Raw genomic sequence first — 14883 nt, forward strand, 5'->3', positions numbered from 1 at the left:
TGCAAATATTCCGACTAGATGTTAGAATCGATTTTGCCAGCTTCTACTTATTGAGAAAATAGAAAAAATGGTTTGCTAAGCACTTGATTGACTTGCCATAGTAATAACCTCCAGACATGCCAGAATGGAGTTCATATTGCTGTACTATACAATCCACAACGTGACATCGGCTGATAGCTTTTACCTCTCTCTATTCAGCCTTGCATTAGAATAGGGGGCCAATCCCATAGACTACCAACGCTTGACGTTTCGAGTTGTAATTGCTTACAGACCTTAAGTTAAAGCCAATCTAGGATCGTCATTACTTAAAATTTTGGCATTTATTGGTAATCCTGCAATTCCGATCTTGATGGCATTGCGTATATGGTCTTTAAAGGACATATCTTGTTTTATCTTCAAACTAGTGAAAATTGAAGGTGAAAAAGCAAATGTGTGATCGTTAAGGAATAGTCTGTTTTTCTCTGGTTACGTGGTTTTTTTATTGCAATACCCAGCGGCAAAAAAGGGAAGGAAAGAGTTAAAAGAATGCCACAAGGTATATGTATACCTGACAACGTCATTAAAGGTGGGGTAAGAATAATATGACCCTTGTAATTATCAATACCATAGGCTAGTGGCGTGCAGGAGGGGGACAAAAATTCTCATAAAATGAGGACAAAACAAAACAACCAGCAGTAGTTCAAGTGATGGATCCCAGATAAAGTTCCATCTCCAAGCATTATGAAATCAAAATGAGTCATTGTTTGACTCTTATCTCACTTCTCACTTCTCTCACAATTTCATCATGCTTCAGAAGCATAATGAAATCAAATTGAGTCATTGTTTGACTCTTCTTGATTTCATAATGCTTGGATGTGGAACTTTATCTGGGATCCATTACTTGAACTACTGCTGGTGTCTTCAGTGAATCATGGAAAACTCTTCAGGTGAGAAAGATTAAAGTTTATGTGCGTATATATTGTAGAAACCCAGGCACAAGTCGGTGGATTGAGACGTTAGTAGGAGACTTAGAACATTAGCAATAACGTATGCAAGTGTAGATTGGTACCGGTAGGTAAAACGGAAATAACTTCTTAATTTTTCATAGATAAGATAATTGAAGTCACCAGCTTGGCCGAGTGGTTAAGTCGCCAGACTTAAGTTTTCGTCTCTTTATAGAGACGTGAGTGCGATTCTCACACCTGGTAGCTTTCTTGTCCTTATCAAATGTGGTATTCATTTAATAGAGTTGCCTTAAATCATAAGATAAATAGAAGTTTATGATTGAAATATGGTACGAGAAAGGTGAGGTTGTAATCTCCGTATTCCATTTGTACACACTGAGAAAGAGATGACATGGTCATGAGCGAGATGTTACCTTTCTTCAAGCGCATCTGTGTTTAACATCTGCAGGAATTAAAAAAAAAATAGTCCATAAACAGCTTAATTATGTGTTACACGTCATTAAACGTCCGCTCGGGATCGTATCGACCCCTCTCAACATGCGCAGCATTTACCTCTTCATGATAAGTAAGTGACTCTAATGATTTCACTGTGTTAGTAAAATTAAATTATTGCTTGCCTACAGTTGGTTCTGTGTGGCCTGTTTCTAAATGGATGGTGCGAAGAGGAAGTTGGCGAAACCGATCAGATAATCAGCGCTTATCGCGTTCCCAATAATAGAATTTATCCCCACCTGGTATATGCTTTTTATCTTAATTCATTTTTCTTTAATGATCACGCCATATTTGAAAACATTTGGTCAATTTTACCCAGAGGAACCGATTACGACAAGAAACATTTAAGTGCTCTGGTACTTTAGTTGGGCAAAGAAAAGTTTTAACAGCCGCTTTGTACTTTGAACGGTAATATACATTTACTATTTCTGTCATCGCATATTTCCATTTGGATGTTATGATCGTTTATGTTTATGCTCGTTTCTTTTAGGTTTGATTCGAATACATTTCAGCCAACCTTTTTCACACCTGTCGCACGGATGAAGACAGAAATTCTAGGCGGTCCGTACACAATATGGTGGAACGTTATCCGTGTCGTTAAGCATATCCGCAGAACAATCCAGCAAACGCCGGTGTATGATTTATACGTTAAACCCATTTTCCTTAACCCCCAAATCATTTGCCTTTTCAATATTAGAATTACGACAATATTGCCGTTGTTATACTGGACTTAGAAGTGCTCGCCAGCTCGGTCACTCCCGTCCAGTTGGGGTACACATTATTCCCGAGAATCGGAATTGATCAGTTGGTCACCGTCGGCTGGGGCAACTCAGGTGACACATTTTTCTTTTATTGGAACATAAAATAAAAGCTAAAAGATAAATATTTCTAATAGCAACTACGGTATCGACGACGGATTCTTATGACACGAAAGTCTTATTCACACCTAACGTATCAACTGTAACTTAACTCATCAAGGGGTTAACGAAATGTCTTCTCATAATTTGGCTCAAGCGGATAAACAACGCATTGAGTTTGAGACAACAGTTTGCCATCTTCGAAGACAAGCACCTTTGATTTGTCATTTAGGGTGCGTTTTATCGTCAACTTTATGGCAACAGGTTTCGCCACGATAAAAAAAAAATAATTTTTTTCACCCCCCTTTTTTTTTCTAATCGCGGCCATCTAGCGCTCGATTTTTAACTCGGTTTCCTAAGTCATTTGAGAAAATATTTTAAAAGAGTGTCACGTTGATCAGTCTCTCCAACTGCATTCAACTGTTCATATTGCTGAGTCTATCATATTGCAAGCCTATTAATTGCCTTTTATTCAGGTAATTCATCTACATTGTCTGGGAAGGCAATAGTTGGTAAGTCATTGGCTATTACAAAATGGACTAATTTTTTTTGTATTACGCAGTGTGGCATTGCAGTCCAAGTGTCCACATTTGCTGAGCCTATCCGACAGCATTCCAGTGTCCACCTTGCTGAACCTATCCAACAGCATTCAAGTGTTCACTAAAGCCCTCGATCGACGTCAACAAGATCTCATAAACAATATTCAACGAGAAAATGTAATTCCAGAACAAGCACACGAAATTGATCGACGTCAAGGACAAGTTCTCATGTGTATCGTTCTGCAATGCCACCGTACTCTAGGAAAACATAACGAAGCAGAGAAACTTTAAGAAGCTATCACAAAAATGGTTTCTCAAGAACATCTAGATCGAAAAATCGCTACTTTAGTACTCGATCACCATCAAGAAGTTCTCTTAAAAATGGTTCACTGAGTAATTTCAGAAACAACTCAAGGAGAAGATCGACGTCAAGGTCAAGTTCTGACATGTCTGCTTTCATAAGACCATTGTATTGTAGGGAAAGATCACGAACATCGGGAGAACAACTAAGTCGAGAAAACGCTACACAAGTAGTCCCACAACATGAAGAGAATATCATAAATACGGCTCACTGAGGAAATCTAATTCCAGAAAAATCTCTTGGAGTAGATCGACGTCAAGATCAAGTTCTTATATGTCTCTTTCAACCAATCAAAATTACTAGAGAAAAAGATCACGAAGTAGATCGACGTCAAGGGCATGTTCCAATTTCTTTCGTTCTACAAGACCATCAAAATCCTCAATAATTCCTCCAACTCACGAAAACTTTACAATTCCCTCTGGCCTATTCGATATAACTCAATAAAACTTTTCATCGCAAGAAGAACTTCTAAAATATTAGAAAAAAGTTGGTTGTACAATTGTTTCAGGGAGGGTCTTCAAAACAATGATTCCTCTATCATCAGAGGTAATTGAAATAATAGAAGAACCTCAAAATATGGAGCCTGTTTTGCCAAGTTATGATGTTGAACTGCAACAAAATGCTTTGTATGACGATGTGTTTGGAACTGTAAACGGTAAATATTCTATTCGAGAATGTTTCATAGAAACTTGTGTTTCTGAAAGAAACCAGACAGCAGGTTGAAACAGCTTTGTCGGAAGAGAAAGTTGAAGAAATCGATTCAAGGCAGTTGAAAATTGTTATTAATTTATTATTAGAGTGTGTCAAATCTTTGCGCTGTCTGGTGTACTTAGAAAATTTGCAAGACGATGTAACAACACAATACAAAGTCGATCGATGTGAATCTATCCTGGGGGTGCTGCACAAATCCCCCAATAGTCGTGAGCACTACGTAAGTGTTGCAAATTTCACCGAAAAGAGATAAGACCTTCTCGTGGGAGATGGAAAACAGCGAGACAGGAATTTTGTGTTCGAAGTTCTAGTCCAAGAAAGTTTAAATTTCGCGATTGGTTTTCCTTAGAATATGAAAACTGCATCTGAAATTAGAAGGGGTTATCAGTGCCACAAATTTGAATTTTTTTAAAACAAAAATGCTGGATAGTGTAATAGACCGCAGCAACCCCTCCCAGCAACAGCAACCCCACCCAGCAAGAAGGTCGTCACGAATGCAACCTTCCCTGAGGCTAACTGTTTATAATAAAAGTAAAAGTTATTGTAAACCCCAACATTCTTAACCTTCAATTTTCGGTATATAAGTGCATGGTTGGAACATCTTATTCAGAGTTGTCTATTGGCAAATATACAGCCTAGAAACCTTTACATTTGGAGGTCCCAACGAGACAAACAACGAGACTCTGGAAGAAAAGTTTCTGATCTGTGCTTAATTTGCCAGCTGCAAGTATTCTACGCTTCTATCAACAAGTCTGCAAGCAACCGACATCGGAACACCATCGAGGTAAGCGAATGCCGTTTGATTCATCTGCACAAAAGACTGCTCTCAACGAGAACACACTACTACCTTTATACCCCGTACTACAAGAATCTGATTTAACCGACCAAGACCCAAACCTAAGTCACCATCGAGAACCATTTTTGGACCATTGAAAGACCTTAATAGACTTAGAATTGAAGCAAGACTAAGAAAGAAGTAAATCATACCAGACAATCTCAACAACTGAAAATATCCAACAGTTACAAACACAGAAACAAGAAGCAAGTCAGGCGACGCAAAATTCGCTGCTTTTTTACACTTACTACCTTCCAGAACAAACCTTTAATTTAACAGATGGTGTAACGGCAGAAACCATTGCAAATGCTACTAAAACACTCAAAGACGATAAAATCGCACAAGATGGGAGCACCAGAACACTTGATAGTTTACTCCAACACCTACACACATTCCATGGAAAAGAAAAAGAATTTTTGTTCGGTACCATCAGTGTATTGCAGAAAGAGTCAGTAATTGCACAAATTGAAGATAACAAGCAGATATCTACCCTAAAATTTGAACTTTCAAATGTGCAAAAACAATTGGAGAGTAACAAAAAGAAGGCAAAAAGTCCCAAATACACTTTAAGCAGTTCACTAGAGCAACTTCAAGAAAACAACGAGGCTCTGAAGAACTCCCTCGAAAAAGCAAACTCCTGAATTGCTGACCTAGAACAAAGTCTTGAAACCACCTTAGCTACCGAGAACCAATTGCAGAACCTTCTCAAAGAAGGTTAGACGAGGACAAACAAGGAGAAATAACCAAACCAGTGAGTGACATAAACGAGCTGACCTAGCCGACAGACAGTGGAGACAAGTCACTCCACTACGAGCTGGAAATAGAACAAACCAACGATTTCTAACAAACAATAGAAAACCCTAAAACCCAAATAGAACACCTAAACAAGACAATCATCTATTTGGGGCAAGAAAATCAACAATAAAAAAACAAGGTCGACATGGGCGTAAAACACGATGACGAGAACACTTCGGAAAACACAACGCAGAAGACGTTCGCGAACACCTCCAAGAAAAATCCCAAGGATGATGATATTGTAGCACGGAGGAATAATGCTGAGACCCAAGTAGCGATTAAGATAGATTGTATTCACTGTCGATGCGCTCACACACACACAGTACTAACAAATAGTTACAATTAGACTGGGGGCAGCAAGGGACACACACAAGTATTTATGCATTAAGGTAGACAGCAGCTACCGGGAGAAATATCTGCTGACAAGACTGCCGGACATCTCGGGTAGAGTTGCGGTCAATAGCCTATACAGGAGCGCCGGACGTGACAACTAGTCCATGGAGCCTCAATAACCGTGACATCTCCCTCCCTAGATAGCGAGTCGTCCCAACCGCTATTATTTATTTTTAACCAGAAAAACAAATCTAAATTTCGAGACTTCTCCCTTTAGCTAAAATTTCTGCAATTCGCTATACTAGTGTTTCCCACTAAGGCCTACGGTTCAAAGCTTTCTTTACTTTTATTCGGATACTGTAAGAGTGCTATAGCCTCTTTTGACTAAACTATGGAAGTCATTTGATCTGGTCTACCCATTACAAGGTCAACACTATGCGAAGCATCAAGAAAAAATAAAACATTCATCAGAATATGGAATAACATCAGTAGGGGGATTTGCCGCTTCTATTTAGTTAACTGCTCCAGACTTCGAAGCGTCTCCAAACAGTGCTGCTCATGTTCTATTATTCGAACCTCCAACTTATCCAGTTGAGTGCTCCGTTGTGCAACCTGCTCTCCGTCACCTTCACCTTCCACGCTGCCTGTTGTCTCCAACACCTCGAGTCGCTTTCTCACTGTAATAGTTTCTGCGCGTCACTGCAGATACTATCAACAAAAAATAGTTGAATTTAAATTGTTTATTTACCGCATTGTCGTTACAGGAACGTCGTGAGGAAGGAAGAAATACACTTCCAAATGATGGTACGATAAAAGGGTTCTAGTCTTGGTTTCCCGAAGAGCAGAACAACACACTAGCTGAGGGAAGAAGGGTCCGTCTAAGAATCTACTTGTTTCTTCTTTTTTGGTCCTATTTGTTACCTTTCGGGGTAGGCTTTTCTGGCTAAGCGTCACTTTCTTAGAGGTCAAATAAAAAGGAAGCAGTATATGGTCTATTCTTGGCCTTGCCCTAGTGACAAGTAAGGGGGAATATTCTAGACTAGCTAGATGGGTTTCCGATTGAGGGTCACGAGTCGAAAGTCATTCCCACGGTCAACTCCCTGCAATGCTTTGTGACAATAACAAGGGCTACCCTGAGAACGTTGAACTCTCAAGGTTCTTTGCAATCTGACACATCGATTCTTTACATCACCCCTCCCTCCTCTTTTGTTGCGTCCCGCAACAATCGGTACCAGCTTCTGCATTTTATTTTCATCGAAGGATGTGTGGATTCTACGCTGATGACACGGGTACGATGTTTCAGTTTCCTGAATTAGACTTCGTCTATTTGTCGTGCTCCCGAGGTGAACCATTCAGCCGGCATACATTGTGAGTGTTATTGCAGTGCTTTTTTTTTTTTTTTTTTGGGGACTGTGTATACGTTTGATCTCTTTTGCATTCTGACTCGTAAATTCCTTCGAAGACCCATTTCTACTTAGGAGATGAAAAATGAAATATGGTTTGAAATATGTAAACAAATCCGACATCAGCAATTATACGGTTAAGTCTAGAAGAGTGTTTAAGGAGTACAGTACACGTACAGAAATAGAGTATTTTGATTATAGGAACACAGTGGCGAATTTATTGCATTAGACATCAATTAGCTCAATTATGTGGGAGGATTGATTCGATTTTCTTGGAGGAATGATTCGGCTTCTGGCTGATTAGGGCGTTGGCGGTTTCGCTGCTTCTTCTTTCTCCGTGCTCTGTCGATCGTTCTGAGGCTGTGGATTGGGTTGAATATGAACTGGTAGGAGGCATAATGATTTGGATCGGTGGTGGTGTGGCTGTTGCAGTAATGGCTGGTGGTGTTTTGTTGAAGCAGTTGAGTTGAAATATTTTTGACATGATTGGGATGGCTTTGAGTAGGAGGGACCCGATACCAGAAAATCTTACAGCGCATACTGAAATCATCCCAAAGCCTGAAATGGCTAAAAATTTTTTTATCCATCCCCCCATTTTAGCTACAAAATCTACGTTAGGGGCATCGCTATGGTGAATTAGGACATTGGAAGTGAGAAGTTCTTTTGTGTTGTCTTCTGAGTGATGCTCATGAATGGTGGCGAGAATGTCAGCCATTACCAACGCATGGCTCAAAGGGCTATTTTAAATTGCTGGGTGCATTTGCAGGAGGGTTGCTAGAGTATTGTCGGCTTCGAATTTCTCTGTTTCAATTAGTTTTCTACCTTGAACTTGGATGTTTGCAAACACCGGAATCCATTCTCCATTTTTGTGAGCGTGAGTTTTCCCGTTAAAATTTACAAAATTTGAATACCAATAGCAGTCGGTGAAGGGTACGAGCTCCCAACCTTCGACTGCATTTGTAAAATTGAGATAACGTGGTTGAGGACCACATTTTGTAAATTCTGTGTGAAAGGTTACATTTTGTTCTTTTCATTGTAAGACTGAAGCTTGGGCACCGTTGGCTACTAATTTTGAACATTTTGGAAGTTGCATGTGAGTAGCTGCTAACCAGCCATTGTACTGAGCGCTTACGATTACGCTGTGATGGTTAATTTTTCGGTTTTCACATTGTAACCGACGAATTTCTCTTGCCAGTCTACACTCGTAGTCTAATGCTATGTCTCTGGTGTATTGGACATGGGCTGCGGCTTCAATTTCTGCTTTTATTGTTGAGCAAACCTGTTTGACCTGTGCATTTGTTGTATTACTGCTGGTTTTCCTCTCGTTCTCTACCGTCGCATTGGGATCGAATTTCTCAAAATCTTCTGTTGGGGGTGCAATGTTAATTGCTATTAAAACTTTTTCCATTCCCATTACACTTTGTAACTGCCGCTTTCCGCAGTAAGCGAGCATTGTTGTGTTGATAAGAAAGTCCGTTTGGCTGTGTATATCCTGTAAACGTTTGATCTCGGGATTATTTGTTTTGTAAAGCTGTCCTTCTCCGCTTCTTACTAACTTAAGCTCGCAGTCTTTCTTTTCTTTATATGAATCATCTCAGATTAAAGTAACGAAGTTAACAGTTGCTGTCCCATTAAAGCTGCCTGAAAGTGTTCCTAACGGAAAATTGATTGTGCAATTGTCGCATTCCATTTCTAGAGCTACTTCTTCAATTTTATATTAATTCAATATCGGGATCAAAGCGGCGTAGCGTCGGCAGTGACGCCATTGCGTCTTTTAAGTTGGCCATGGCCTCTCTCTGTGGCTCCTCCCACACCCACGCCGACGATTCCTTTAGCAAATCACGAAGGGGCCGAGTGATAGCAGCCAAATTTTTACAGAATTAATCCAGGTAGGTCACCATTCCCAGTAGTCGAACGAGATCAGCTTTTCCAGTGGGCTCAGGCATATTAACTATTGCCTCCACTTTAGCGGGATCCACTTTAACAACACCTTCCACGATGATATGACCAAGCCACGGCAACTCCTTCATGAAGAATCGGCACTTCTTCAATTGAAGTTTCAGGCCATGCTGTCTACACCGTTCCAGAACTTTGCGCAGATTGTCGTCCAGCTCCTCCTTGGTTTCTCCCGTCACTAGGAAATCATCAAAGTATATAATCACTCCCTGAAGATCACCAAACAGCTCATCCATGGTTTGTAAGTAGACCTCCGGGGCTGACTTTAACCCAAACGGCAGGCGTAAGAAGCGATAGCGACCGCGAGGTGTCGCCATAGTACAAAGGAACGACGACGCTGTTGACAAAGGGATTTGGTAAAACCCTGACGCCGCATCCAAACTGCAGAAGAACTTAGCCTTACCAATCTTGGCAAACAGCTGTTCCACGGTGGGTACTGTAAAATGCTGCCGCTGTGTTGCCTTATTGAGTTCGGACGGATCGAGGCAGATCCGAATATCCCCATCTGGTTTGCTGGCCACCGACATTCGGCTGACCCATTCAGTTGGCTCTGTAACCGGAACAAGGATCTCTTCAGCCACCATCTGATCCAGCTTGCGATATACCGGCTCCTCCAGCCGAAACGGAAGTCTGCCTGCCGCAGATACTACAGGATCGACATAGTTAGTACCTGTACCCAACTTAATGGTGTGTTCCACCGGCAATTTACCCAGTCCAGTAAAGACGTCCACGAACTCTTTTACGATTGGTGGCACCGATGGATCCGGTTCTGCAGTGACGGCATGAACCCACCTAATCAAATCCAGTTTTTTACAAGACGGAAGCCCCAAACTAGTGGGTTGACCGGGTTCGTCAACCACAACAAAGTCAACGACGTGAACGGCACCGTTGATAACCACCTTCGCAGTATGAACGCCAAGAACAGTCAAGTACCCATTTTTCGCCCCATAGCGCCGCAATCGAGGTCCAGGCCGGAGACGGCGTCGTTGCACCGGCAGTCGACGAAAAACCTCCTGTGGCATTACATTGCATGAGGCTCCTGAATCCAGCTTCACCGTAACTTTCACGTCATCCACCGTAAGATTTTCACTCCACTCGCTGTCTCCAGGTGCAGAATACTGCTCATGACGTAGCTCATGGGTCACGTAATCCTCCAATGAGCATGCACCTACCCCGTCACCAACCTCACTTTCCACAGAGTTGAGTTGCATGTGTGTGCCACGGCATGCTGGTTGATCCTTGAAACCGGTTGAAAGTGCGTTGGCTGGAAAACGGGACTCCGATCGTGACTGAGGATTTGGACACTCTTCGCATAATGCCCATTTTTTCCGCAGGCAAAGCACGTAATATGAGCAGCAGAACAACGGCCAGCTACGTGTCGGCGTCCACAACCTGAGCATTCAATGAACGACTGTCCGGTACCACCTTGTGTGCTTGGACCTCTGTGGTGTGATCCAGCACCACCCGATCCTTTTCTGTGGCTCTTTTCCGTTAGCCTGTTTACGGAATCATCCAGCCGACGAGTTGGTAAGTCAGTAGACATCTGCGACAGCTGAGCGCGTGAGGCCTCACACGACCTCACTATGTCACACGCCTTGGCCAAGGTCAGCGTTTTCTCAAACAGAAGTTTTTCTCGTGTTTGTGAGTCAGCCACTCCCAGTACTACTTGATCACGCAGCACCGACTCCACCGACGCATCATAATTACAGCCCTTCGCCATTCCACGGAGACAAACGATTCAAAAGTCAAACGACTCCCCTGGAAGTTGGTGTCGATGGAAGAATTTGAACCGTTCGAAGACTTCGCTTTTCAGTGGTTCAAAGTGATCACCAAACTTGTCCAGCACCACCTTAATTTTCTAAGCATCACCAGCTGATGTAAACACAAACGTATCGAATATTTTGAGGCCTTCAACCCCGAGTAGTGTGATCAGCACCCCCACTATCACCTCTTCATCCGTCTCATCCTTACGTGTGGCTAAAATAAAGTACTCAAACTGTCGGCGCCACATTTTCCACTCAGAGGCCAGATCACTCGACGAGAAATTAAACAGTTCTGGTGCCCGCAACGACGTCGCCATGATGATAATATGGAACGTCTATCACCAACAACTTGAGACACCCAACTAGTTCACGAATTTAACTACTTTTCGTCACGGATGCCGCAGATATACACAGATACAGTACGTTAGACCACCACGTGTCCCACGTCACAGGACGCAACAGTAACGAGCTCTACAGGCCACACTTAGTGTCATCAATAGTAAGTCTCCCAAAACTAAGCACAGCAATCTTCCACTCAACTCAATGGAAGCCACAGACGAATAAAAATCTAATCAACAGCAGAAAAATCTTACCCCACACAAAACAGGAATAGTTCATTCCGCACTTCTGACACCATGTTGTAGTCTTTGTAGCTTAGTCTTGACTGCTTGTATTTCCCCTCTCTGCGTTCGGCTTCGCCTCTAGCTGGCCGAGGCCATCTAGCGCTAAGCTCTACAACAGAGTCCTTCGTAGTTCCGGTCTGCCTCCTCTACGAAGTTTTGGACGCGAAGCTGGTCTATTTCCTTATGGTAGGCTGATAGAAGCTCTGGTGTTCTTTTGAGTCTTTTCAATAAACTCTCTAGTCTTTCTTTTGCCATCAGGAAATTCTTTTCTAGCCTCCATTTGTCCGTTTTCCACGGGATTGGGGTGCAGTATCGCCCATCTTTTTGACGGGTGATTTTGTCGCCAAAGGAGCTGAGAGCATCGTCTGGCTCCACTTTATCACAATCGTCTAGAATGGCAAAGTGTTCCAGCTTCCAGAACAGAGATAAGTCAAAGTCCGTTTTCCGCTTCAATTCTTCTTTTACGATTTTCCGTTTTTCCTTTTTGTTTTTGGAGGTATGGTTGAGCTCCTGGCTGGAAATTTCTTCCATAGGCCTCGGCTGGGCGGGCGAAAATTCTTTGGTCTCCTTGCCGGCTCCCATTACGTCCATATCTTCGGAGGGATTCGTAAAATAAAATTCTGAATCGAGACATCTGGCTGCGTACGATGATACTGTCTGATGATTGGAAAAGCTACTGCATTGTAGCATTTGCTGGATTATTGCCTTTTCTTTTTTCGATCTTTTTTCCTTCGAAGGTCCAGCTATCATGCGACCTAGTTTTGTGTTGTATGCTCTAAGGCCGCATGGACTTTGGATAGCCGGTTCGTTAGGGATGATCTCAAACATTTGGTCGACTCCGATTAAAATGCCGACTTCTTTTTCTTGGCTGTCGGTTTCGAACCTGTCGTCAGCCATTTTATCGTCTTTCAACCACTAGTGTCTTGCGAATGCCGTGTGGGAGTAGGGTCCAGTGTCTCCGATGTAGTCCGTTTCCAGGGCTGTTATTTTGACGAGTGGGGCTCCTTTCCAGGTGCCCCAAACTGCCAATTCCACTGCGTTGATTTGCTCTACTGGATTGGGTTTCCTTTGTTTGAAGACTCTCGTCCCGATATTTTCCACGGCCACTATCTTCAAATTCAGCGATTTTGAAATATATTTGGTGACCCAGGATCTATGGCTGCCATCATCAATAAATAATATTGCCCTGGTTTCTTTACTATTGGGGCTTACCACCATCACCGTTGCCGTTTTCACCACGAGATCGCCGTAGGTGTTTGCACTGGAGACAGATGCCATGACGTTCGTTGGTGCATTGTTTCCGGTGTGTGCAAATCTTGTCACCTTTTTGTCACTGAGGGCGGTGTGGTGTGTCGCCTGGCAGTGTTTGCATAAGTAGTTGGTGGGGCAGTTCGAAGTTTCGTGATTAGGGCTGATACATCTGACGCACCTTTTCTGCCTGGCGATGATGGCCTTTTTGTCCTTGAGGTTTATTGGACAAACCGTGGGGTAGTGTATTTCCCCACAGAAAATGCACGGTCTTGTGCATTGTCGGACGATGAAGTTGTCTTGTCGTCCTGGTGGTGTATTTGATGGCTGTGTGCTTGGTTTTGAATATTTTCTGGTTTGTGGAGCTAGTTGGGATCTAGCTCCAATCGCCAGTTGAGAGGCTGTAGCAGCTTGTGGCTGTTTCGCCGGTGTGGTTGTTGTCGTCTGCTGTGGTGTTTTTACCGTTTCTGATTTCCATCGGCTATACCTTTCAGCAGCGTCGACTTGATCCCTGATGAAATTCAGCAGGGCTGTGATGTCGGTGATGTCGTTTGCATCGGAACTCGACCATTCTTTCTGCAATTCTGCAGGAAGCAATTTCATTAATTTTGTGCCAAGGAGTCCTCCAAAGGTGTCTTTTTGTACCCCGAGTGTCTCCAAGGCATTTATGTGCGACTGGACGGTGAGCTGAAGTCTTCGAAGAGCCGATACGTCTGTCATAGACTTAACAGGAGCCAGGTTATCAAATTTGCATAGATGGGATTGAATGAGGGCCTTTGGTTTGGCATAGACCCTTTTCAATTCAGCAATAGCGATGTTGTAGTTTGCTGCAGTCAGTTCCAAGTTTTCCACGCACAAGTATGCTTCCCCCTTGAAATATTCTTTGAGATAGTCGAATTTTTGGACGTCCGGCATTGTGGACGAGTGGATGGAGGCGTTAAAGCTCTCCCAGAATGACGTCCACTCAAGGATATCTCCTTTAAAATGTTTGATTTGCCTTTGGGGAAGGCGTGTTGATTGTGGTGCAGGTATGGCTGCTACTGGAGCAGGAGCGGCTGCTATTGGAGCAGGAGCGGCTGCGGCTGCAATTTGTGCCGTAGCTTGGTTTTGAGCTATCAGCTGCTGAATTTGTTGCGTGTAGGCCTGTTGTTGCTGAAGGACTTGTGCTGCAAAGGCTTGCTGTTGTTGTTTGAGCAAATCATGTAGCAGCTTGCTTCTATCTTCTTTCCGTTTTCGCTCATCTTTTCTTTGCTGGTCTTGGAACTCAGCGTCCAGTTGCCGTTTGTACTCCTCGCGTTTGTTTTTGGCTAGAGCGAGTACAGCACTCATGTCTTCTTTGACTTCTGCCACTGCAGAGTAATCTTGTTCCATTTGCTCCTCGGTGGCGTTAGTGGATTGTAAGGTCCATCTAACTTGGTCGCTTGCCTTGATGAATTTCTGGTAACGTTGCTTGAGGAGTTCGGTTTCCGTTGCAAGGTCGTTATCCAGTTCTGCCGTCATGGAGAGGTTTTTGTACTGCTTGATTTTGTCCATCGTCCTAGTTAGGTGGCCTTTCAGGCCTGCGCGTGTTGCCAATGCCCCTCGTGACATTTTTATTTTTGTTGCTGGAACGAACTAAGGCAAAAAGAGAAAAGGGGGGCTTGGATTTTCCTGCTCCTATCACCGAAATTTCTTCAGTTGATGTCGGGTTTTTCCGACCTTTTCCGTTGCTTGATTCTTAGTAGTAACAGCTGGGTCCTACTTCTGGATTTCCCTTAAAGAAGTGGGCAAAAAATTGAGTTGAAAGCTTTTAGTTTTCGTGTTGCCACCAGTTGCGAGTAACGGAAGGGAGTAGCGTTTCGCTGTACTCCAAACAGTGGGCGTATTTTTTAAACTCCACTGGCTTGGGATGTTCTTCCTTCCTTTATCAGGCGACTGCGAGATGTGGCGAATAAATTGGGCTCTTAGTTAGCTTTCGGTAACTTAGAGCACTGTACCGACTTTGTTGTCAGTTATACAGGTGTCACGAGGTTTGGACAATGGT

At 43.0% G+C, this 14883-nt stretch overlaps 1 protein-coding gene, 1 long non-coding RNA gene and 1 pseudogene across 7 annotated transcripts; 1 reads left to right on the forward strand and 2 right to left on the reverse strand.

Moving 5' to 3' along the window:
- The first annotated feature begins 293 nt into the window (after positions 1–293).
- Positions 294–4076, forward strand: LOC116915758. Of its 6 annotated transcripts, none has more exons than XR_006641716.1 (9): positions 294–1026; positions 1088–1211; positions 1281–1509; positions 1568–1678; positions 1756–1844; positions 1927–2070; positions 2134–2269; positions 2332–2769; positions 2856–4076. It is a non-coding gene; the product is annotated as an uncharacterized LOC116915758 (long non-coding RNA). The 6 variants fall into 6 exon arrangements; XR_006641717.1 differs by having other exon boundaries at positions 1285–1509; XR_006641713.1 differs by having other exon boundaries at positions 1088–1509.
- Positions 4077–8013: 3937 nt separating this feature from the next.
- Positions 8014–9036, reverse strand: LOC123467262 (annotated as a pseudogene).
- A 4189-nt stretch (positions 9037–13225) lies between these two features.
- On the reverse strand, positions 13226–14393 carry LOC123467263. Its single transcript, XM_045167240.1, has 3 exons — positions 14075–14393; positions 13348–14020; positions 13226–13304 (listed from the first exon to the last, which is right to left on the reverse strand). The coding sequence occupies exons 1-3, from the start codon at positions 14391–14393 to the stop codon at positions 13226–13228; spliced, it is 1071 nt and encodes a 356-aa protein (XP_045023175.1).
- Positions 14394–14883: the final 490 nt, after the last annotated feature.

The sequence above is a fragment of the Daphnia magna genome, unplaced genomic scaffold, assembly GCF_020631705.1.
Source record: "Daphnia magna isolate NIES unplaced genomic scaffold, ASM2063170v1.1 Dm_contigs165, whole genome shotgun sequence".
Lineage (NCBI taxonomy): Eukaryota > Metazoa > Arthropoda > Branchiopoda > Diplostraca > Daphniidae > Daphnia > Daphnia magna.

Coding starts and splice junctions, on each gene's coding strand:
- LOC123467263 (XM_045167240.1), bottom strand. CDS start 14,393: ATGGACAAAATCAAGCAGTACAAAAACCTCTCCATGACGGCAGAACTG. Junction 14,021..14,074: donor AAAACGGAAAGAAGATAGAA/GCAAGCTGCTAC, acceptor TTGCAGCACAAG/TCCTTCAGCAACAACAGGCC. Junction 13,305..13,347: donor CAAGTCGACGCTGCTGAAAG/GTATAGCCGATG, acceptor ACACCACAGCAG/ACGACAACAACCACACCGGC.